We start from the raw sequence: 25,771 nt of genomic DNA on the forward strand, positions 1-25,771 counted from the left end.
GAATGCTAAGGTTAACGAGTTCTTGGTGTTCATGTCACTACTTTGTGTCTTGACATGGCACGAGGTATTCGAAGGGTTTCCAATTTTCCACAATAAATTGGTGGCGACTCCACAAATGCAAACGCTTGTTCTCTCCCAAGCGCCCCCGTGGGCCCATTGTCCACAGTTTGGCGACTCCGCTAGGGATAATACACTTACGTGTAGCCAAAAGGGTGAAACTTGAACAAGGTTAGGGAATAGTTTGTACAAGACAGTTGTCGGTTTTCATAACTCGGTCTTCTTAGATCGTTTCATTCGGCCTTCCTAGGCCCAACCCAACCCATTCGACCAATCGTCCCGTCTAAACGGTCCTAATTCCTATTTGGGCCTAAGGATAGATAGCGATTGACGTCATCCATACCATGGTGCTTACTCTTGTTTGTATCAAGGACTTTCACTACTTGAGGAAATGGACTAGGAATCGGCCTTACTCTTGTTTGGTACGAGCCTCTCCACAGACTTCGGGTTTGATTGTTCGGTATGGCAACACACCCTTTAAACCAAAACCCATTTAAAATGCACTCAGCATCCCGTTATAATGCTTGTATATTGTTTGTACCATACGTGATCACCCTTTTCTAAACGAAACCATGACGACTTTTGTAAAATTCAAAATCATCCTTTAACATGTAAAATTTCGAACTTGGGCCTAATAGTAGCGCAAAACTAGCCGAAACTCTGTCCAATTGTCAAGTCAAAATTCGGGCCTCAAAACCCATTTCAAAACCTCACTTCGAGTCCACTCCTACAACTACACTAAAGTTGACTAGGACCAACATTTTTTTTCAAATTTTGTCATTTCCTCAAAGCTCACTGACACAAGTGGCACACTCCCACTTCGCGAGTCAAAACATTTCTTTTCAAGTAAGTGTTCTAGAGTTGGTCAATCGTGTTTTGATTCATCGTCGATCTCTTATCCAGTTTCCAAAGATGCTTGGATCAAGCGACGTGAACTTCAATCAACTCCAAGATAGTAATGATCAAATCCTAACCGCGCTAGCTCGTCTCCAAGTTACTCAAGACCAAGTGTATGATCGCCTTGACACCATTGAGGGCCGAATATATGCCATAGAAACGAGGATGCCTCCTCGAGAAAGTGAAATCGTTGATGACTTCGTGAATGACTTCGGGGATGAAAACCCTCCCATGGGTATCACTGCAGCTGAGAAACGACTCCAATACTTAGAGGAGCAATTGATGTATCATAAAGGGGATGACATTTATAGGGAGAATAATCGCAAGTATGAGGCCGTAAGTTCCAAGGTGCCAACCAACTTCAACATGACGGATATACCTAAATTCAAGGGGCATGAAAACCCTTTGAAACATGTCCGTGCCTTCAAGGATTACATGTCTATCAAGGGCATTAAACCCAAGATGTTCTTAAGGATCTTTCCTTCATCTCTTGACACCATCCCAAAGCAATGGTTCTATTCGCTAGATCACAAGAAAATCGCTACTTGGGACGATGCCGCAATCGAGTTTGCTAAACAATATGCGGATAATGCTGAAATCCAAGTCAACATGCGCACTTTAGAGGTTCTTACCCAAAATGACAAAGAAGCTTTCACCGATTTCCTAAGTCGGTGGAGGAAGACTAATACTCAACTTGTTGAACGTCCGGATGAGGCTACTCTTGTGGAGAAATTCGTGGACAATCTAAAACCCATCTATGCAAATCATTTGAGGTATCAAAACATCAAAACTTTCAAAGATTTGGCCGTACTAGGGACAAGGATTGAAGATGACATTCGTAAAGGGCTCTTGTACAAAACGATAGGTCGTGGATATCAAGGCTCAACAAGTCGTTCTTACGGCTCTACTAGCAAGACTGATGAAGTTAACCTCCTTGAGCCATCTAAAAAGAGTACCCCTCCAAGGAAATTCACAAATCTAGGGGACACATATTCCAACGCTCTGAAAAGATTAATAAAGCTCGGGAAACTTCAACCTATAGGCCCTATGCCTGAACAAGAAAAGAAATCCAAGTTTTGGGATGAGAATTCGTACTGCGAATACCATAGAGGTAAGGGACATGATACAGAGAAATGCTACAAATTGAAAAATGTACCTCAAGACATGATTGAAGACGGTCGCCTACCAATACCACCTGGAGGTAAGCCTAACAACACTAAGAATCCTCTTGGAGTTCTAGTGATTACAAATGAAGAATCTACCATAGATTGTTCACATCTCATCTCCCCAGTCGAAGATGAAGTTCATGCAATAGAAAATGAAGGGAACTACTCCACCATTTCTCCAATCATCACCGTGAGTCTACTGTTTGGAGAAGATCGATTTGTTAGAGCTGCGCAGGACGAGATCATTACTATGATACTTCAAGATGATCACTTCAACCCTACCGCATTAATCACAGAAATCAACACCAATCAGCAGAAAGGATGGAGAAAATCGATCAAGTGGACAAACAACAAAGGAAGACTCTTCAAGCTCACTACTGGAAAAGGAGAGATGTTCAAAGGAGAACCGGAAGACGATGAATTTGAGTCAGAGTCAGAGTCGGAGTCAGAGTCGGAGTCTAGAGAAGTCCCTAGAGAGTCTCCTCCTGTCGTCATTCCCACTCCCCTTGTTTCTCCTAACCTAGTGTCGAATAGCAACAGTAGTTCGGGAAATGTCCCAACCGCTGTCCCTTTACCGCTACTGACCACAGATCAGATGGCTTCTCTGTTTCAACTTTCCTCAAATCTTAATATGAATAAATCAGGTTCTGCTTACTCTTCGTGTTATCTTGAATGCAATTCTATTTACGATGATGATGAGGATGACCCAAACCCTGACTTAATCGAGATACCTCCCTACATAGCCAAAGAAATACTACAAGAGGGTGAAGGGGGATCCGTGATAGAAGATATTGAACCCGTCAACGTAGGAACTGAACTAGAACCTCAAGAACTTAGGATAGGGACAACCCTGAGCCCCACCGAAAGGGCCAATTTCATAGACCTCCTACACGAGTTCAAAGACATTTTCGCTTGGTCCTACAAAGATATGCCAGGGATCGACAGGGAGATTGCAGAGCATAGAATCCCAATCAAACCAGGGTTCAAACCCGTGAAACATAAGCTTCGAAGAATGAGGACGGAATGGGCTCTTAAAATCAAAGAAGAAGTCGATAAACAATTCAAAGCCGGGTTCGTCAAAGTTTCCGAGTACTCAGACTGGGTGGCTAACATAGTACCCGTACCCAAAAAGGATGGGAGAATCCGTGTTTGTGTTGACTTTAGAGACTTAAACAAAGCAAGCCCTAATGATGACTTTCTTCTACCACATATCGACATATTAGTGGATAATACAGCGGATCACGCGTTGCTATCCTTCATAGATGGATACGCGGGATATAACCAGATCAAGATGGCCTTAGAGGACATGTATAAGACTGCCTTCGTCATGCAATGGGGAACCTACTGCTACACGGCTATGTCGTTTGGGTTAATCAACGCCGGAGCTACATACCAACGCACCGCAACTACGCTCTTACATAACATGATGCATAAAGAAGTTGAGGTATACGAAGATGACATGATTGTCAAGTCCAAGGAAAGAGAGGGACATATTGCGAACCTTCGTAAATTCTTCTCGAGGCTACGGAAGTACAACATGAGGCTCAATCCTCATAAATGCGCATTCGGAGTAACATCAGGCAAACTCCTGGGATACGTGGTTAGCCAACGAGGTATAGAAATAGACCCTTCAAAGATGAAAGCCTTAATCGAAATGCCGCAACCTCAAACAGAGAAAGAAGTTAGGGGATTCCTAGGCAAGGTTCAATACATAAGTCGATTCATATAGAAACTCCCATGATCTGCGAACCCATATTCAAGAAGTTAAAGAAAACAGATCACACCATGTGGGATGATGACTGTCAGAAGGATTTCGACCGAATCAAGGAAATACTAGCCAAACCACCAGTGCTCATGCCACCTCAACGGGATCAACCTCTTGGTTTATATCTCACGATAAGTGAAACGACCATTGGCGCCATACTAGCTCAAACCATAGGAAAAGAAGAAAGAGCCATCTACTACCTTAGTAAGAAGTTCTTGGAGTACGAGTGCAAATACACACCACTCGAGAAGACATGCCTCACTCTTGTGTGGGCAACGAAGAAGCTACGCCACTACATGCTTAGCTACTCCGTCAAAATATTCTCCAAAATGGATCCTGTAAAATACCTCTTCGAGAAACCCGTTCTCAATGGACGTCTAGCGAGATGGACTTTGATGCTCTCTTAGTTCGATCTTAAATATGTACTTTTGAAAGTCATAAAGGGGCGCGCCGTTGCCGAATTCTTCGCAAAAAATCCCATCAATGATACACAAACGATAGACACTTGGTCATTCCCAGATGAGGACATACTCCAAACAGATGTAGACTCCTGGGACCTCTATTTTGATGGAGCATCGAACTTAAGAGGATTTGGAATAGGAGTGTTGTTCATTTCTCCTGACGGTGAGCATACACCAATCTCTGTCAAACTCGACTTCGAGGTGACAAATAACGCCGAGAATCTGGCTTTGTCTCATTGGATTACAAGCGGCAGTAAGTTTAGGCATCAAGAATCTTCGAGTACATGGGGATTCCTCTTTGATCATCAATCAAGTTACGGGATCTTGGAAAATCCGAAGCGAAAGCTTGGCGCCTTATCAAGCCAGAATAGACCATGTAGCCCAATTCTTCGATCAAGTAACCTACTTACATCTACCTCGAGAAGAAAATCAATTCGCGGATGCTCTTGCAAAACTCGCATCTTTGATTAACATGCCGGATAGTATGGTAGAAATGCCTTTATGCATCGAGCGACGATCAGAGCCAGCTTATGTACACCAAATCACCGATGAAGAGGAAATTGCGGAGGAACTCTGGTTCCAAACAATCCTAAACTTCAAACTCAACGGCACCTATCCACAGAAATGGACAAAAGGGGACAACGCGCTATCCGCTTACTATCTTCCCAATAAGTCCTCATGCTAGGAGAGCTATACAAAAGAACACCTCTTGGTGTAATCCTACGTTGTCTTGATCATTCAGAGGCACGAAAAGTGATGGAAGAAGTCCATGACGGAGAATGTGGCCCTCACATGAGTGGACCCATGATGGCAAAGAAAATCACACATTTAGGATACTATTGGACCACGATGGAATCTGATTGCATCAAATATATGAGACATTGCCATAATTGCCAAATCTTCGGGAATGTGCAACATGTTCCTCCCTCATTGCTTTACACCATGACATCTCCCTGGCCATTTTCTGCTTGGGGAATTGACATCATCGATAAGATCACTCCAGCTGGAACAGGAGGTCACTGTTTCATCCTAGTAGCAATCGATTATTTCACCAAGTGGGTAGAAGCGGCTTCCTACACCAGTCTTACAGCCAAGAATGTGGCAAAGTTCATACAAACCAATATCATCTGTTGATATGGTTGCCCATATAAGATCATCAGTGACAATGGATCACATTTCCAAGCTGAGACTGAACAATTGTTAGCCAAATACAAAATCAAGCACCACCACTCGTCGCCATATAGACCACAAACCAATGGCGCGGTAGAGGCAGCGAACAAAAATGTTGTCACAATTCTCAAGAAAATGATTGCCAACTATAGAGATTGGCCGAGCAATATACCCTTTGCTTTATGGGGATATCGTACGTCCGTTAGGACGCCCACAGAGGCTACTCCTTTCTATTTGACCTACGGCATGGAAGCCGTACAACCAGTCGAGCTAGAAATACCGTCCTTGCGTATTTTACTCGAAAGTCAAATACCCGAAGCCGAATGGAAGAGGGACGGATACGAAGAACTCATCCTCCTGGATGAACGAAGGTTACGTGCGTTACATAATGTGCATACATATCAGGCGCGTATCAAACGAGCCTTCAACAAAAGGGTTAAGCCAAGGAACATCAAGGAAGGAGATTTGGTCCTCAAATCCATTAGGGCTCTTTTACCTGTCGATCCACGAAGAAAATTCAAACCCAATTGGGCCGGGCCATTCCTAGTCAAGTCCATACTTCCAGGGAGTGCGGTTAGGATCACAGACCTAGACGGGAACGAATTTACCAACCCAACAAACCTTGACCAATTAAAACGTTATTATGCCTAGAATAGGAGCAAAAAACGCGCCTCGCGTAACCTCACGTGTCGCTCTTCTGGCACGAAATAAACGGCCCCTGGCCAAGCTTAATCAAGCTAAATGTCATCTTGCTCTTGAATTTTGACAATTTGTCATTCTCGTATCATCAAATAAATTAAATTGCATTTTCAGAGTAAGTAAAGTACATGCTTATTTTCTATAGTTCATTACAAGCTCTTGCTTAGAATAATTATTCTTTTACATTTACTCGAACTATGCGCAAGGATTTGATTTTATTTTTTAATGAATACGTAGGCAATCCTTCACGGGATACAACCCACTTAATCGCTTTAAAAGTAAATAGAAGGACATTTGCAAATGCATTTGAAATTCGACAAGAATAAAGAAAAGAAAACCACAACGGTTCCATAACCATTTAACCTCTACTACTTCATTTCATAATAATGTTACGTTACATAATAAGATCATAATAAAAATAAATAGGCTAGGATTCTAAAAACTCCACCTTCTTATTCCAATAATAACAATCAATAATAATTAGAGACATAGGCTACTCTTCATTTTCCCTTTTCCTTTGTCATTTTTATCATACTTCTTGTCGCGACCTCGAGCCGGACGCTCCTGCGCCACTTCCTACCTAATCACCAATGGTCTCTCTCGTGGTCTCGCTTTGCCATTCTGGCCAGCCACCATCTCGACGGCAGGAGAAGTCTTCGGTTTCTTCGAAGGATGAACAACTCGAAACCCGGCTGCTTCCTCTCCCTCGGTCAGGTGCTTCTCCTTCTCCTTTTCCACCTCGCGAACCTTGTAGTCAACTGGTTCACGCTTCCTCAGTCTCTCGCGCTCCTCCGGAGTAGCAGCCTTCCTCCACCGCATATAGGAATCTGACACCCATAGAGAGCTTCGTGAGGAAGAATTCAAGAACCAAATGTTCCTCTGAGCCCATTTGATGGCCCACTCTCTTCGACTCTCCGTAGTAAGCGCCACGGCAGTCTGCGGGACAGTATCAAGCTTCGGGATCATCTGCTTCAATCCAACCTGCCTCATCAACCTCTCCGGGAAGATGCATATCATAAACTCCAACCCGGGAATGCGAACAGCTTGGATAGGATCCAGGGAAGATACTCCAGTAACAGATTTGAGGTGCCACCATGGTACGATCCATCTAATTAAAGGGCCATCTTCACTTTTCAACTTGTTTTCCCAGTAGTTGCACACTCGAGTGAAGTCCACCATGTAAAGCCTGGTCCTCATTGCAATCGAACGAGCATGGTAAGAAGGAACATTAACTGGGGGCTCGATCAATCGAAGACGCTCCATAAGCCAGACCTACCAAAAGCGGGTATAAAAAAACGAAAAAAAAAACGAAAAAAAAAACGAAAAAAAAAAAGAGAAATGAGAAAAAAAGAAAGTACTCTTGTACCTGCAAAATAATGGGACTTCCCAAATACGGTAGGTCGCGGTTGGCTTTCCTGTTATCCAAACCCAATAGGATCTCTCCTAAACACAGGCAAGCTGGGCTCCTGCGCAGCTCCATTTGCTCAATCAAGCTCAAAAGACAAGGGTCGCCCCTCATGTCCTCATCAACATGCCCTTGAAGGACATATACATGAAGTAGGAAAAACCCGAATGCCCTTTGCCTTTCAACATAACAAACAGTAGGATCAGCCTTGTTGATGAAGCGATCGATGAAATCCAACATTCGCACTCCTTTAGAGGTCACAAGATGGTCAACAACAACTCTGGCCAATCCAAGAAAGTCTCTAAACTTATTCTTATACCCTTGAGAAGTGGAGGGAATAACAGGCAAATGTTCCGGATCCCAACCACCAATCGCAGCAATCTCCTCAGGAAATGGGCAAATGTCTCCTCCAAGAAAGGCAAATACGTGATGATTAGGGTCCCAATAGTCAAGACAAGCATTGAGAAACGGTTTGACTACCTTGATCAATTTCAAGCTCAAAAGTGCTCCAAAATTATAAGCACCCATGTCATACTTCTCAACACTAGAGAACTCATTCGTCCACTCTTTTAAACGAACTTCAAGAGTATTCATGATGTAGGCTTATTTTGGGAGTTTTTGTGCAATAAGACGAAGAGAGACGGAAAAATTATGTGAATAAAACCTCCTCCGACGTCTCTAATTATACTAAAAGTTGTTTCCTAAAATCCGTCAGAACGGATGCACTGAGGAACAGGCGCAGCAGGTGCTGCGCCTCTTCGAAGGGACGCAGCTCTTGCTGCGCCTCTTCCTCAGCTCTTTTTCTGCGATTTTCCGCGTTGGATCTTTCCTAAATTCCTCAACGATAATTTCCTATTCATACGGGTTATTATTTTGGTAAATGCGTCAGGTTACCATACTTCGTGTTTCCTAATTTCCCGGGCACGCATCTCGAGACGATATCGACATTTTCGTCATTTTAGCACACTTATACATTTCTTTTTACTTTTCTTTTTTCAGGAATCATTTCACCAATTTAATTTAATTTATTCTTTTTTACATCTTAATATTTAATTATATCATTTTTTCGAACTTTACATTTCTCTTTTGCTTTTTTTCCATTTCAAACTTATATGTTTTTATTTATTCTTTTTTTAGGGGGTAACCCTCCCTACCGTCCGGTCATTTCCGACCAAATTTTTGCATTTTGCCATTTCCGACCAAATTTTTGCATATTCATTTCGGGTCATACTTTTTGCATTTTCGAGTCATTGTTTTGCGCTAATTTAGGCCATATGTACAAATATATGTTCTGTGTAAATTTCGGCAGCATGACGGCGTAAACTGTCATCTACCAAACCTGTTCAAAGCTAACTTGCAGGTACAAACAAAACAACCCAGCAGCAAAGGCACTCAGGCCATCATATATACAACCAAAAAAGGGATATGTACACCAAACTAGGGGCTCGAGCCCCAAGACAAAACCCAAATGTCCAAAAATGTATAAATGTACAAAATACAGCCAAAAACAAGAAGCAACGCGGAAGCTACTGCTCGTCGCCGTCTAGCTCAGCAACTCTCGCCTCGAGAGCAGCAACCTCGGCGTCACGAACCTCGAGCTCCCTCAGCAAGCGAGCCGTCTCTTCTCGGGACTGGGCAAGCTCTCGCTCCAGCTCGCGCTCCCTCTACAAACAACAAAACTGACTCATGTCAATCATTTTAAGCATAAAGGAAAATAAGAAAATTCAAAAATAAAGTAAACGGAAGGTTCATACCTGACGTCCTCGGCCACCAGCGAGTGCCTCGACGGTGGTAGCCCGCAGCCGGTTGGCTACCCTCCACAAAGCCACGAACCGGGATGGCGCGACCTACATTTCAAAAGGAAAGATGTTTAGCAATGGAGCAAATGTGAGCAAATGTGTTCTTACACGAAAACTATACAGGTTAGAAGACCCACCCTCCATATCAGATGCTGCTAGACCTGTCAAACGGGTCGGGCGGTTCGGGTCCCGGGTCGAGTCATACGGGTCGGGTCAGAATACGGGTCGGGTCGAATACGGGTCGGGTCAGATACGGGTCGGGTTATACGGGTCACGGGTCGGGTTAGGGTCAGAATACGGGTCAAGAAATAATATTTTTTTAATTAAAAAAATATTTTTTTAATCTCAATCATTCCACAAACTATTTTTTTAATTAAAAAAATATTTTTTTAAAATGTAAATCATATTTAAAATTAATATTTTAATCATATTCAACGTTTACATTAGTTATATTGACATAATTATTAAAATAAAGTTTTTTTAATAATTATTTTATTATTAAATATTATAAAAGTTATATAAAATTAACTTTTTAGTTGTTTTTGTAATTTTAAGTAATAAAAAAAATATTTTTTTAACTAATTTTTCAAATATAATATATAAATATTAATATTTTAATAAAATTCTTGATTTACCTTTGACCCAACGGGTCGACCCGTTCGGGTCGGGTCTCGACCCTGAAATAACGGGTTCTTTCGGGTTCGGGTCAAACGGGTCGCGGGTCGAAAAAACCGGGTTTGTAACCCTAAAAAAACGGGTCGGGTCGGGTCGGGTCGGGTCGGGTTTTCGGGTCGGGTCGAATTTTGACAGGTCGGGTCGGGTCGGCTGCCAATCATCCAAGCCAGCATCTCTCACCGCAACGTCAAAGTCACGTAGCTCGGAGATCGTCGTCATCGCCGTCGTGTCGGTGTACTCAATGGTCTCGGGTTACTCTAGGGTTTCGATGCCCGCCGCCTCGACCTCCTACAAGATCAGATGATTTCCGTTAACCGATGATCCTTCATCATATGCTCAAACAATCAAAAATAAATGGTAAAACACTTACCACTACCGGCCAGTACGCAAACCTCCCGTAGACGAACGCCGAGTAGTCCTCACCAAGAAGGAGGAGGGCGTCGCCACCAACGCCAGCCAAGTCAGTCTCTCTCCCAGCCTCAGAAGTCTCTCTAAACATCGTCCGAGGAGGATCGATGGGAACCGTCAAGATATCCCGAGAGCACTGCCGAGCCAAGCGCTCGCCCAAATACCACACAGGACCCATCGACGTCCTTAGCAGCAGCCGGCTCGAACTCCTAGGTCGAAGGACCTCAGCCACGAAAGGAGGAGCGCTAGCGTACTCTTCCCAAGGCCTAGGCACCCACTAGAAAAGCAAGCGAATGGTCATTCTTATGATCAGTTCTAAAAGAACGAAAAAGTAAGACAGACAAATGTAATGCAAAATACTCACGTCGTCCAGCTGAAGAGCGTTCACCTCCCGCCGACAGAGGTCGTGGAAGGAACGCCGACTCCTCGTTCGGCACATCACCCAATCTCTCACAACGGGATAGGCCTTCTCCACCGGCTCCGTCCTCTTGGGCGCGAGGCCCGGAAAGCAGGAGTACACCCACGCCTGTAAAACAAGATAATCAACAACGATCTATCATAATTTGACAAGAAAAAGAGATGATCTTTCATGAGAAGAAATGAAGGTTCATACCTCCAACAGCAGTCCAGGACCGACAGCAGCAGGAGAAGTCCCCTTCTCCATCAACTCCGGACGAACCATGGCCCTCATGAAGCGGATGAGGACCGCAAAACCAGCAGTGACCCAGTCCCAACGGCCTAGGGAGCTCAGGTCAGAAAGGAAGGGAAGAAGCTTCGTCGAAAGCATCTCGCCCTTGTCTCCTAGGTAAATCGAAGACAAAAACCACTAGAGTCACAAGCAGACTCTCTGCTCTGCAGTGTAGGGAGGAGGAGCCGTCTCCCTCCCCTCGATCACCACCAACGCCGGGGTCTTCCCTGCGAAGTAGTCCCGCACGTAAGAACTAGGCACCAGGCCAGGTATCGCAGCCGCCTTCGGCGCCAAGTTCCAGCCGATCAACCTCCTGGCCTCCGCCGAGTCAACCCTCATGGCCGTCTCTAGCCACTCCACCACCTCAGTCCCACACGGCAGACCATAAATTATGCCGTAATCCTCCAACAAGACCCCCACCTCACCAAAAGGCATGTGAAAGGTGGAGGTCGTGTCCCAAAACCTTTCCAAGAACGCTTGAACGAGAGTGAGGTTAGCCCAAAGCTTCCTCCTCGCAATGTCCCTCCAGGCCTACACCAAGGCGTCGAACGCTCCCCGCTCGATCATGGCCCGCTCCTAAGCCGACAGCCTCTCCTAGCACCCTATCGCTGTCGTGTAGCTCGAGAATGACCTGATGTTCCCGGCCTCCTATGTTGAGTTGAAACAAAGCTATCTTTAGCTCAAATGAAGAAGAAAAGGAATGACAAACAGAAATGAAAGAAGATGAATGAAGAGTAATGAATCCTATTTACCAAGCTCTTCACCGTCCTGTAGGACAGGTGACCCTCCGCAGCCCAGATCAAGTGCCTACTGTCCCAGGTCTCAGCCCACGCAGGTGCTCTCCTCAGCTAGCGACCATCTCATCCAACGTTGGCCCGTCTCGGGGCCTCCTCCTCCTCAGCAGCCTCCTGCTCTTGGGCCTCGTCCTCAGCAGCCATCACCGCAGCGGTGAAAGCCTCCTCAAACGCCTCCTCAAGCACCTGAGAAGGGTCAATAGCAGTGTCAAGTGACGTAGAAGTTTCGTCACCTACAAAATTAAAGCAAATTTAGGCCGCGTCAAGTGACGACAAGCCTTGATTAGGGGATTTTCGAGTTTTCGGAGCTCCGAAATCGCTCTTTTCTTGCCATCTTTGGCAATTTTCCCACAAACCTGTCCACTCATGTGATTATTTGGGTCGAGTCAAGCCTAAGTTGAAGCCTAGTCATGGGTTCGAGTCGGAATTTCAGCAGCATTTCGTTATAACGACGATTATGCCCTAAAAAAAGTGTCCTGAAAAAGCCATCACAAACAAAAATTCCGAGATGGTAGGAAGTTTACCCATCAAACAAGGACTCCAAATATCAAGTTTCGTCACAAATGGGCAATCCTAAGGCCATTTTCGAAGCAATTTACGGTTTAGCTGTGAAACCGTCCCCAATTTCACCCAAATGCTCAAAACTCAACAAAAATTCGAAACAAATACATGGTTATGATCCTTATATTACCAACTGGCCGCTTATAAAGTAAATTTTGCAAGGCAAGGTCATTTGGGGGAAAAGCCCCAAATTTTCGACCAATTAGGGTCGAAAACCCTAATTTTGTCGATCCCATTTGAGCAAATACGGAAGATAAAAGCAAGATTGATACACATACCTCGATTAGTCATGGAAAATGCAAGATTTTGGACCAAATTTCGACGGAAATGGCTGGAATTTGAGAGAGTAATTGAAATTTTGTGTTTCGAGTAAATAAAATGAAACCCCTGTTTCATCGGGTTTTTACGCAGAAAAGACACGCCCAGGAATAGACGCAGCAGGTGCTGTGCCTCTTCCAAGGGACACAGCTCTTGCTGCGCCTTTTCCTCAGCTTCCCTTCATGTGAGTTTTCAAAAATTCGTTATGAGTGCCTTATTTTTGTGGGCCCATCCTTGGCGCGCCTCTTCCTTGATGCTACATCACATATTTGGTCCGTTTGACGTATGTTCTTCACTCGGATCCACATCCTCCAAGCCAACACCAAATTATCGCCTTATTTTCTTACACAAGACCTAGCTTGTCACAACGAGCATTCCTTCTTTGACAGGTGTTTCGACACGCCTTTATTAAGTTCCCCCAGCGAGAGTACACGGATAGACTTTCCCTCTCGAGACATGGAGATCAGTTCCCGATTAAGTTCTCCAGCGAGAATTCACGACCGACAGTCACTTGCTCTTGAGACATGGAGATCAACATCGACCCCGAATTCTTCCGAAGTTTGTTTGAAGCTGAACACAAGTAGATTTCTCCTAGCAGTTCTAGACTGTGTCCTGCTGTCTTTCCTCAAAATCATCGTTTTATTCCCCAGGCGAACCTTAATATCTCTTAGGTAACCCTTTTCAGGATAAACCCTTCAGATCTTTCAGAAACTTACCTTAAATCCTTCAGATAACCCCTTTTAGTCCTTTGGGATAATCCTTCCTTCAGCCTTTCCTTTAGTGAGAGATAGCCTTCAGAGTTAACCTTCGGAAGTATTAAGAAGTTTGTTCAGAATCCCTGTGGCCCCTAATGCCTTCAGACACCAAGTAATCTTCAGACCAAAGAGTTTTGCCGAAGCGTCTTCAGTCCCGTTTCACCCAGGGGTATCTCAGGTATGGTCTCTTCTTACGGCTGGCGAGCTTCCTTACGTATTCTAATGGACTTTAAATGACCCTCCCCGACAGTCGACAGACTCTAAAATGTTCCCGACGTCGGGTCCTTGACTCATACACCTTGAGCCGCCTCGCGTCGCCATAGTCGTCAGGTTGTAGTCTTCTATTGACCTGATGGCTATACTTTGACTTTCGCCTTGTCCAAGCCTCAGTCAAAGTGGGGGCTCTGTAGATACCTCATTTCTGCACCTCCCGCAAAAACCACCCGGTGATGATTGGGCCGCATGTTTGGTACGAGGAACGATTTGTGACAGTTCGTAAGTTTATCGTCAAGTGAACGCTCAAACATTTATGTCTACCTCTTAATTGTCCTCTACGCGCCGATACGTTCGTTTTGACAGTAATTAGAGTACATTTGGAGTCCGGGCCTAAAACCGTCTTCATTTTCTGACAACCATTAAAATGCCGAGTCGAAATGTTCTGGAGTGTTCCGGATATTTCTATTCCATATTTTATAAATCTTTTAGTCTTTGGTAAACAATTTCCCGTAATATTCACACAAAATATTAAGGAAAACCAAATTATTCCGTTATTCCATAAACTAAATACGGAAATCTTTCTCCCGCAGGAGGTAACCACTTGGGAATTGACGCAGCAGGTGCTGCGCCTCTTCCAAGAGACGCAGTGGCTGTTGCGCCTCTTCCCAAGTCCTTTTCTCCGTACTTTTTCGTATCTTTTCATATCTTTTCGAGATTCACTTCCAAAGTCTCTCCGAAAATCCTACTTCCTCCACGTGATTAGTATAAATAGGAGCCTTCGCTCCTCATAATTCTCACGCGAGTGTCCGCCCTTCTCTTCTCCCTTTGCATTCTAGACCACGTTCTTACTTTTTGGCGTCTACGTGCTTGAACTTTCGACCACGTAAGCTCGGATCTTTCTGAGTACCAATCTTGTTTTGCAAGACCGACCAATTTGACCAACTCCATAATAATCAACTTTAATCAATCTTAATCGTTTTCCTCTTACGAGGGCACTTTCGTTACATTCGAGTCGAGCATCACTAATCGTAAACTTAGTTCATCTCGTTTCCTCAAACATGTAAGTCTGAGGGTGTAAATCTCTCTTTTATTTATTGTTATTTATTATTGTAATCATATTGTAAGGTTTATGTTGAAAATACAATTGAAACCGATTTCTAAAACCCTTTGTTTAAAACCCTTTTTTACGGATTATTAGAGGACAACCGTCGAGAAAGGACGCAGCAACTGTTGTGCCTCTTCGAAGGAGTGCGACCGCACTGCACCTCTTCGTGAGGGCAGATTCTCGCTTTCTTTCTTCTTCCTTAAATCCTTTGTCAATTCGTTTGTTTTTATTTTTTTTCGTTTGTTCTTCGATTCCTTGATATTATAGCATAATAATTTAACATGTAATATATTGTTCATCGTCATTAACATATAATTCATCTCATTAATTCCCGACTTAGATCCCTTATAACCAATATTTGCGGGTTTTCGTCATTAAAATCAAATCCGGGTTGTAGAAATTCGATTCATTCATATTGAGTTTCTGGAATTCGATCTTTGATATATTCTCACCTGTTTACTATCATAGTCATCATTAATTCGTCATTAATTCTTCATATTTAACCTAATTAATTCGTTTAGTTATTAATTTGTTAGTTAATCCTCATTAATCATGTATAATTCATCCTAATTCCGTTTCATCCATGTTTATCGCATTCATGACCGTTAATCATATGTAAATAATCTGTTAATCACTTTCATCCAAGTAAATAATACTAATCAATCATTAAAATTACCAACGAGCATTAACAATTCGCACTTCCGACTTTCAGCCTTAATCGAGCCAAAGGAACGGACGCGCAGAATCGCTGCGCCTCTTCCAGACTCCAGCGCGGACTCTGCTGCGCTGCTTCTGGCTGATTTTTGTCTCTGAACTCCCGTCTTGCTTTGACCTAGTTTTAATTACGTAGTTAATTAACTATTATTCATATTATAACCCTAATTCCCGTTCGTTAATTCCTTTTTTTATTCTTTCTTTTCTCAAATTATCCGTTTTAGATGTATTTTCGACACAAATCAATGAACCAATGTAATTATTGTAATTTTCATTATTGTAATTTTCATTATTGTATTATTGTATTTCTTTATCATTGCTTGTATGCTTTCGCATGTAATCAATCTTAAATCTTGATTCGATCCAATTGTATGCTAAAACTACATGTTTCACCGACTTAGTCTAATTATTCACATGTTAGGATTAAAACGTTGGATGTTGCATTGCATGCATATAATCGACAATATATCGAGTATAGATAATTTCCCTAATCATTATTAGAGGCCTCTATCGAGGCGGGCGGGATTAGGTGTTCGATCAAAAGAGCTTCCTAATACGTATCCTCACCCCTTACTCCAGATCTTTGTGAACATCCGTGTTCAGTGGCATCCACGAGAGTCATTCTAGACATAGAATGCTAAGGGTAACGAGTTCTTGGTGTTCATGTCATTACTTTGTGTCTTGACATGGCACGAGGTATTCGAACGGTTTCCAATTTTCCACAATAAATTGGTGGCGACTCCACAAATGCAAACGCTTGTTCTCTCCCAAGCGCCCCCGTGGGCCCATTGTCCACACTATATGGATATATGGTCCAACAAGAGATCTTGGAGGGTTTCCTGAAAAGGATATGGAGCAAATACACTGTTAAAAAGATATCTTTTCTACCTAATGAGGTGTTTTTGGCCAGGTTTCAGGCTGAAGAGAAAAGGCAAGCAGTTTTGAATAGTGGTCATTATCTCTTTGATAATAAACCCTTAATACTGAAACCGTGGTCTCCTGATGTTGCCCTAGAAAAGGCTGAGATTAAATCGGTTTCATGATATACAGTTTATGAAGTATAATGCTCAATATATTCACATGTCTGTAGTTAATAAAAGCTCTCAAGCTTATTTCTTTCATACCATTGTTTATGCCTTCAATGGCATTACTGAGAGAAAATCTCTATGGTTTAATCTCAAAAGAGTGGCTGGTTCTATTCAGGGCCTTGGTCAGTAGGGGATATTTCAACTGTGTTCTACAAACAAATGAAAGGTTAAGGGGTAATGTCTCTATTACTAAAACAACACCCTTCCAAGATGGCTTGGATAATTGCCATCTCATGGATATTAAAGCTTCAGGACCTTTCTTTACGTGGAATAACAAACAACCACCTGAGACTAGGAAATATAGCAGATTGGATAGGTTCTTTGTGAATCAAGATTGGATGGGATAGATGCCAGATTGTTTTGCTAATTTCCTTCCTGAGGGTTTATTTGACCACACTCCTTGCTTAGTGAGTAAGACTGTTAGTGGTGTTCATAAAAACCAGCCATTCAAGCATTTCAGTATGTGGAGTAATGCACCTGGGTTCATAAATTGTGTAGTTAATGTCTGGACTACGAATCTAGTTGAGACCAAAATGTATAAAGTTATAAGGAAACTGAAATTCCTTAAACCTGAACTAAAAAAAATCAATAAAGACTCTTTCTCAGATATTGAGAATAAAGCATATTTGGCTCAGACTTAGTTGATACATATCCAACAACAACTTATAAGCACACCTGGGTATGAGGATTTAATTAAACAGGAATATGAGGCACACCAGGTATATCAGGACCTACATCTAGCTAAGATGGAATTTCTCAAACAAAAAGCCAAGGCTCATTGGCTCAAAGAAGCGGATACTAATACTGCTTATTTCCATAGCCTTATCAAAGCTAGAAGATCCAATAATTTCATTCATCACATAGCAGATCACAAAGGGGGTATTCATAAGGAGGAAACATGCATTCAACAAGCTTTTCTAGAATACTATCAGATGGTGCTTTGCACAAAGAACTGCACTAAGAAAGTTAAATTTTCATTGTGCAAAAGAGAAAGACTTGCACAAATCAGCATACACAACTGCTCATGTCTCCTATCACTGCTGAGGAAATCAAAAACATTATTTTTCATATTCCTAATGACAAAGCACCAGGTCCTGATGGTTATTCAAGCAAATTTTTTAAAGATTCTTGGGACATAATTGGACATGAGATAACTGAGGCAATTTTGGATTTCTTTCAGTCAGGTTGCCTACTAAAGCAATTGAATTGTACCCTAATGACTTTGATACCAAAAGTGGATAGACCTGCCAATGTTTTACAGTGTAGACCCATTGCTTGCAGCAATGTGATCTATAAATGCATATCTAAATTATTTTGTACCAGGCTGGCTAGTGTCCTTCCAAATTTGATCTCTCAAAATCAGGGGAGTTTCATCAAAGAGAGGAGCATAATGGAAAATATCCTTATTTGTCAAGACATTGTTAGTCTTTATGAGAGGAATGTTATATCTCCAAGATGCCTATTCAAAATGGACCTTTAAAAGGCGTATGATACAATTGAATGAGTTTGTTTGGATGACATGCTTAAAGCCTTAAACTTTCCAGAACAATTCAGAAAGTGGATTATGCAGTGTGTCACAACTGTTACATACTCCCTTAATCTTAATGGTAATGTTTTGGTTTATTCAAAGGGCAAAGAGGATTGGGACAATGAGACCCCCCTCTCCCCTTTGCTCTTTACTATCTACATGGAATATTTAACTAGGTTGCTGGCATACACTACTGAGGGACCTGGTTTTAAGTATCACCATCTTTGGAAACCTCTGAAACTTACTCATCTTATGTTTGTTGATGATCTATTGCTTTTCTGCAAGGGAGATGCTCAATCTATCATGACTATTCTAAGAACTTTCTCAACTTTCTCAATGAGTTCTGGATTAAACATGAGCAAAGGAAAGTTCAATGCTTAATTTAATAGAGTGGATGAGGTTTTAAAGACTGAAGGTCTTGTGTAAGTTAATCTTCTTTGTAGATACCTTGGGGTCCCTATAAAGACTACAAGACTGGATGCTCAGGATTTTGGCCCCCTTATTGACAAGTTACTGAACAGAATAAGAGGGTTGGGGGCTAGGAAGCTTTCCTATGCAGATCGGCTTGTTCTAGTGCAATCAGTTTTTAAGACTCTCCCCAATTAATGGGCTTCAATGTTTATTCTTCCAACTGGAGTCATTACAAAAGTTGAAACAATTTGTAGAAATTTTCTTTGGGATGGGGGTGTGGACTACATTAGAACTCCCTTTGTCTAATTGGAGAAGATTTCAAACCAAAAATAGAGGGTGATCTAGGACTCAAGAATGATATCCCGTGGAATAAGGTAGCAGTTGAGAAATTGGTTTAGTGGATAGCTTCCAAAACTGACCACCTTTGGGTCAAATAGGTAAGCCACACATACTTAAAGGGGCATAATTAGCAAACTTATACTCCTACTCCTAACTCAAGCTGGAGTTGGAGGAAGATTTTCCAAATTAAAAATGTCTATGCTGATGCATATAATCAACAGATGTGGACCACACAGAAGGGACATGAATACATCATTGCCAAGGGATATGAGTTTATTCGACAAAAAGGGCTTGAGATATCTTGGGCAACACATATATGGAACAAATGGACTATACCTAAACATGGTTTCCTAGTGTGGATACTTCATCACAATGGATTAAATACAAAATACAAGTTTCATAAAATAGGGGTCAGTACGGATTTCACCTATTGCATCTGTGGCCAAGACAGAGAGGATAATGACCATTTGTTTTTCAGTGTCAATACAGCAGACGAGTTATTAGTGAAGTTGAAAAGTGGATGGGGATGCATCTTCCTTACCAGGATCTGCATGTATGGAGGAACAGTAGAAGGGGATCTAAACTCTAACTTGGACTGATAAACTCCATCCTGAATGCTTGTATTTACAGCATCTGGAATCAGCGAAATCTAAGTAGGTTGGATTTGTAGATTCTTCCCCCAACCATTGTAGCCGGGCAAATCATAACGGATATGAGATGGCGCATGCGTAATTCTATCGCGTTCCCGATAAAGGAAAGCGATAAGGTCTGGATTTATGGTCTCCTAGCTATGGCTTGAGACTGTTTTAGGAAGGATGCCTGTGGACAAAGAGTTTTAGCGAGGAAAGAGGATCTCCTGGCGTTTGTTGTCTGATCTAGGGTTTTCGATCTATTTTGATTTGTTTGCTCCCCGAATTTGTGTTTGTTGGTGTTGTTTTACTTCACCGGTTTGGGTTATATTGTATGGGCTGTCTAGCTTTGTTTTGGGCTGGGATATGACTTTTCATGGGTCGGTCCCTTCTCATTGTATGGTGACGTTTTCTTGATATAATATACTCTTACATTTTATCAAAAAAAAAAAAACTTATTTATGTAAAATTGCCTATTCTCGTTTGTTCGCACTACAAGCTTGGGAAACCAAGTCATGTGACATCCTCATGGGTTAGGATGGCCTTAAGGAAGGCTTCCCGACTTATGGGGGTATTACATGTTTTATATATATGGCATGAATCCAGCGTACGCAGAGATGGTCGGGTTTTTTTTTATCCACCAAACATATTTCTCTAGAGAAGCAATGTTCAACATATGCAGATTTTTAAGGCCCAATCCACCTTTTCTCTTCGCGTTGCATCCTTGACTCCAAGAAACTAGTGCAGGGAATTTTTTCCATTCATTTCCATGCCATACGAAACCAATACATATGGCATCAATTTTATTTAAAATCGTCTTTGGCAGGATACAGATACGAGCCTAATAGTTGTGCAAAGTACCTGCATATGATAGCTTTTTCTGCCCCAGGTCTTGTAATTCAATCAGTGACCTTTTTAATTAAACACTGGTAGTCCAATGCCCCTAATATTTAGGAATAATATTTACTCTAAGGTATCTGAAAGGAATAGCCCGTCTTTTCATACCAGATGCATTGTCAATAGCATGTACAATATTGTCAGGCACACCATTACAGTGAAAATTAGATTTGCCACTGCTCATTTTTAGCCCAGAAGTATAGAAAACTTTTCAAAAGCTCTCAATAACAGTGTTATTAAATGAAGGTCAACCCTGCTAAACAAAAGCAGGTTATCTGCAAAGCAGAGGTGGGCGAGCCCTAGTCTTGCACACAGAGGGTGAAATCTAAAGCCTTTGAATTGATGCAATACACCCAATAATCTACTCAAGTACTCAAGGCAAATGGTAAATAGTAAGGGAAAAAGAGGGTCCCCCTGTCTCAACCCTCTCTTACCTTTCAAAAACCCAAACACTTCCCCATTTAAAGCCAGTGAATATGAGGTGGTAGACACACATTGCATAATGAGCTTATTTATCTGCCGAGGGAAGTTCAAGGCACCCAACATATCCTTTTTTTGGGGGCAAAATGTGATTTATTATATATATATATATATATATATATATATATATATATATATATATATATATATATATAGAGAGAGAGAGAGAGAGAGAGAGAGAGAGAGAGAGAGAGAGAGAGAGAGAGAGAGAGAGAGAGAGAGAGAGAGAGATAAGTACAAATAAGTTCACCTAAAATGGTGAGTCCCTAAGTCATAATCTAAGTCATTAGATCTTCCAAGATTGATGGTTGAGATTTGAAACTTCTAAGCATTTTTTGAATGAAACTTTAGTGTTTTATAAGTGAAATTTTAATCAATGAATATAACATTAAATCTTTACGATTGAAACTTTAATCTTTTAAGGCCATTTAGTAAAAGAAAATTTATATTTATATTATACAATGTTAATTTAAATATATAAATTTGATTTTTGAGTGTAACTTTAATGTGTTATGAGTGTAACTTTAATACTTAAAAGTATAACTTTAGTTTTTTAGGCCATTTTTAATATAAAAATTTGAATTTTATGAAATAATGTAATTGTGACTAATATTTATTTAATTTAACTGATTTTTGAGTGAAACTTTAGAGTGTAACTTTAATGCTTAAAAGTTTTATTTTAGTTTTTTTAGGCCATTTTTAATATAAAAATTTGAATTTATGTAAGGATTTTTTTCAAACACAACCTTTAAAAACCAAAAAGTTGCGAAACAGTACCTTTTGGCTGGATTCTGTCAGTTTAATTCATTTTCGGTGTCATAATAGTTTGCACATGCCATGTATGTTTGACTTTTTCTTTTTGTTTTCCCTCTAATTCATCCCCTTTTTTTTAATTTTCCCTCCATTTATCCAACAAACCCTTTATATTAATTCCCCTCAAGCAAGATTCAAAGGAGAATCGCAATGAATTGAGGTTGTTTATGAATTGGATTATTCAACTGTAAAAATTTGGGGTTGTATAAGGTGATTTCAGATCTAAAATTAAGAACTAAAGAGAAAGTGAAATTATTAAACTGGAGGGAAGAGTTTGGTCATCACACATTCACACGTCATAGAGTAATATTTTTTTTTTTTTGAGAGATGATTAAGTAATTAATAGTGAGTCATCCTCATATTTTCATTAATTAAGTCAAACTCCGGCCTAAGAGTAGTGTTTCGCAACTTTTTTGTTTTTAAAGGTTGTGTTTTACAAACTTTTTTTTAAAGGTATTGTTTCACAAAGAGCTTTTTTTAAAGGTTGTGTTTGACAAAAAAATCATTTATGTAATAATGTAATTGTGACTAAAATTATTTAATTTCACTGATTTATTAATGTAACTTTAATGTTAGACGAGTGTATGTAATAGTTTATATTTATATTTATGTGAGTAGTCGTAAATAAATAATAAGAGGAATAAATACTAAGTGGAATAAATAAATAATAAGTTGTAGTTGTAAAAGAAAAGAAGTAAAATAAAATTAGCAAATAAGACGGAGTGGGGACCACAGTTGGACCATGTGAGCCGTGTAGGGCCACGGTGGGACCAAGTGAAGGAATGTGGTATTTGTTTTGGTGTTACCTATGCTTTAAGATATTTTTCTTATTTTATTATTAAATTGACATTTTTAGAACCTTCCTACTTCTCCTACTTCTCCTACCAACTTATTTAAATACTAACCCTATGCCTCACAATCATAATTATTCTTCTTCTAAAACTCAAATACAACTGTGAGGAGAGATTTTGTGAGACAACTTTAAGACAAAGTTTTACACCTTGCGATAATTAGTTGTGGTAAGATATCTAATCATCTAATATCAATTGTTTACGTTTGACCTTGACCCGTATTTAACCGTTGACCGTGACCGTTGACCAAGGCCGAGCCGTGGCTGTTGAGCGACGTGTTGACCACCATCGGTTGGACGTGTGGTTGGGGTGTTGTTTGTGGCGTTTTGCGGGATTTGTTTTGGATAGTTTACATCTTAAATTTATTAATAAGATTAGTTAATAATTATACATAATTCAATTATTGTTTAGGTGGTAAATTTGTTGAAGAGGCTTTTTGATTTATTTGCTTAATTGAGAAGATTTGCGAAGAGGTAGGTTAACTACTCAACTATACTATATTGGTAATTGGAGAATTGTTGAAAGATGGATTATTGTTGCAATTGTTGTCTTGAGAATATCATCGTAATTGTTGTCTTGAGCATATTATTATCATTGTTGTCTTATGATCATATTATTATCTTGTTGGTTGGTTCTCTGTTGTTGATTGGTTATGAAAAAGATTGGCATTGAGATTTATATTGCTATTGAGATTATTTGGTCGGTCAGGCACGGGGATGTCCAAGTGCCGTGGTCCTATACGTATGATGGTCGACCAGACATGGTGGCGTGAGGAGTGGGCCATGGTCCTGAGCAGTACACCGTGTGGTGTCGGATTGGAAATCACCGAATGGTGCGTGTGTGTGTATGGCACGGTCAATGTAACACCCCGTAAATTCGAAGACCTTTATTATATTTTAAAAGTAATATTTTAATCTATTTTAATTTAATATTAATTTATTTGAAATAAAATCTATTTGATAAAATATAATCTTATTTTATTTTGAAGAAATGTAATTATTTTTGATAGTTTAGAAATGTTTAAAAGTGATTTAAACTATATTTAAACCTTTTCCTTTGATAAAATAGATTTCGGATAAAAGTCGTAAAATCGGGATTTTCCCATTTCTTACGGTTGTTGAGTAAACGAGTTTGGATATTGGGCATATGAGTACTTAATCTTTTAGTAAAATCGTGTTTAAGAACTTTATTTTTCTCGGAAATCGCGTTCGACGAATATTTCTAATTTCCGTCGAAACGAACCAAAACGTAAACAAATGACCCATCTCCCATGCCTTTGGCTGGTTACCTACCCTCCATTTTTCTCCTCTTCCAAATTTCATTTCCTCCATAACTCAATCTATCTCCTCCTTCTCTCAAACACCAAATTTCCCTCAAAATAACCTCCTTACAATCCCTAAATCCACCATAACTTCTTCATTTCTCCACCAAATCGCATAAAAATTATATATTCGGAATCCTCTCTTCAATCCTCATCTACTAGTAAGCTTTATTTTCATTTCCCCCAAATTTTGTTTAAGACACTTTTTTTTTTGGGGTTTTGAATTTAAGCTTAATAATTGTGTTTTTGTTGTTCTTATAGGTGAAGAATTTGAAGATGAGTTGGGTGACTCATATGTTGTTGAAGATGAAGAGTAATTTTGGGTTTTAGAAGCTTTCTCAAGTTATTACTTGTCTCTTTGCTTGCTTAAGGTAACTATTCCGAGTTACTCGACGAATTAATGTCACATTAGTAGTTGTATTTGTTGTTTGTTGTTTGTTGTTGTTGTTGTTGTTGTTGTTTGTTGTTGTTGTTGTTTGTTGTTGTTTGAGACGATCTTGTTGATAAATGAATGAATGGAGTAAGATGAGTATGCTTATGTTTAATTTATGTTAACCATTTGTATATTATTGTTTAGAACAAATTTGGATGAGGAATTATGTGTTGTGACAAGTTCGCGTGTTGGCTGGAACGCGTCAGTACCGGACCGAGACGTTTTCCAATGTTTCCAAAAATATGACAGATTGAACAGCATCGAAAAATTAGGTGGTTTAGCCACTTGAATCACTCAATTCGGAGTCCGTATGAGTAAATGGCGTCGTTTTATCGATAAAATTTATAGAAAAGTTTACCCTTGTGTGAAAACCGTGAAAACAGGTACTGTTCACAGACCCGTGGTACTGTTCACAGCAGTGAAACAGACCCGTGACGGGCCGCGGCAGGCCCGTGCTTGACCCGGGTTTGGTCCGTGACTTTAGGGTCGGGTTTTGGGGTTTAATGTTGAATGTTTGAGTTCTTTGGAGTATATTTTTAAGCATGGTAGTACTTTTAGCATGTGATTAGTTTTATTATGCTAAAATTATGTTGAATTAGCCATTTTTGTAAATTAAAATAAAGTCTTTAGTTTGATAGCATTCACATGTTAAGAATTGAAATTTAACATGAGAATGACATTGTGATAATTGGTTGAGTTAGGCCAAAATGAGCAATTTTATTATGATAGAATATTGTTGAGATAATCATTTTATAAGTTGGTTGTTTTTAATTATGTTGAAAATATTCACATGATAGAAATTAGAATGATGCATGAGAAAGACATTGTAATGAATATTATGATTTGGGCCAAAAATAGGCCAAGACTCTGAGCTGGGCCAGATTGACCGAACGAGTTTGGTCAAACTAGGTTTAAACCGGTCAGCCTCGATTTGACCAATGACCCGTCGCGGGACTAGGGTCGAGGGTTTGTCTTTGAGGTGAGATTGGTTGTTATTGGAGGTTTTATGTTATGCCTAGATATTTGTAATTATCATTTCACATGTTGGTTGTTGGATGAATTGGTTGCCTTATACTTGAGTCTTCTTGTCTTGTTGGCATTTTAGCTTATTCTCATGGATTATGATATTGATGGTTAGCTATAATTTGGTTATTGATGACATTGAGGATATGGTTGGATTGTCTGCTGAATAGACATTTATATAGGCTTTCACATGATAGAATGTTAGCATTATGTTTGAAAGTTGGACTCTTTGCCCCTCTTATGGTTAAGTGGGTGTCCTACTTGTCTTAAGTGTTGTAGGCTAAAGCATTCAGTTGGGACTAGGT

General features: G+C 40.5%; 1 protein-coding gene across 1 annotated transcript; it reads left to right on the forward strand.

Annotated features, from left to right (window-relative positions):
* The first annotated feature begins 17,487 nt into the window (after positions 1–17,487).
* LOC141619885 (uncharacterized) lies at positions 17,488–18,650 on the forward strand. Its single transcript, XM_074436903.1, has 3 exons — positions 17,488–17,676; positions 17,730–17,925; positions 18,286–18,650. Exons 1-3 carry the CDS (start codon positions 17,488–17,490, stop codon positions 18,648–18,650), a joined length of 750 nt encoding a protein of 249 aa, XP_074293004.1.
* The last annotated feature ends 7,121 nt before the right edge of the window (positions 18,651–25,771 follow it).

This window comes from Silene latifolia, chromosome X (genome assembly GCF_048544455.1).
Source record: "Silene latifolia isolate original U9 population chromosome X, ASM4854445v1, whole genome shotgun sequence".
In the NCBI taxonomy this organism is placed as follows: Eukaryota; Viridiplantae; Streptophyta; class Magnoliopsida; order Caryophyllales; family Caryophyllaceae; genus Silene; species Silene latifolia.

What these genes read in the sequence shown, in the direction of transcription:
- LOC141619885 (XM_074436903.1), top strand. Translation starts at nt 17,488, where the DNA reads ATGGAATTTCTCAAACAAAAAGCCAAGGCTCATTGGCTCAAAGAAGCG. An exon ending in TTCTAGAATACTATCAGATG is followed by an intron (nt 17,677 to 17,729) that starts GTGCTTTGCACA and finishes ATTGTGCAAAAG; the next exon opens with AGAAAGACTTGCACAAATCA. An exon ending in TTTGGATTTCTTTCAGTCAG is followed by an intron (nt 17,926 to 18,285) that starts GTTGCCTACTAA and finishes TAAACTTTCCAG; the next exon opens with AACAATTCAGAAAGTGGATT.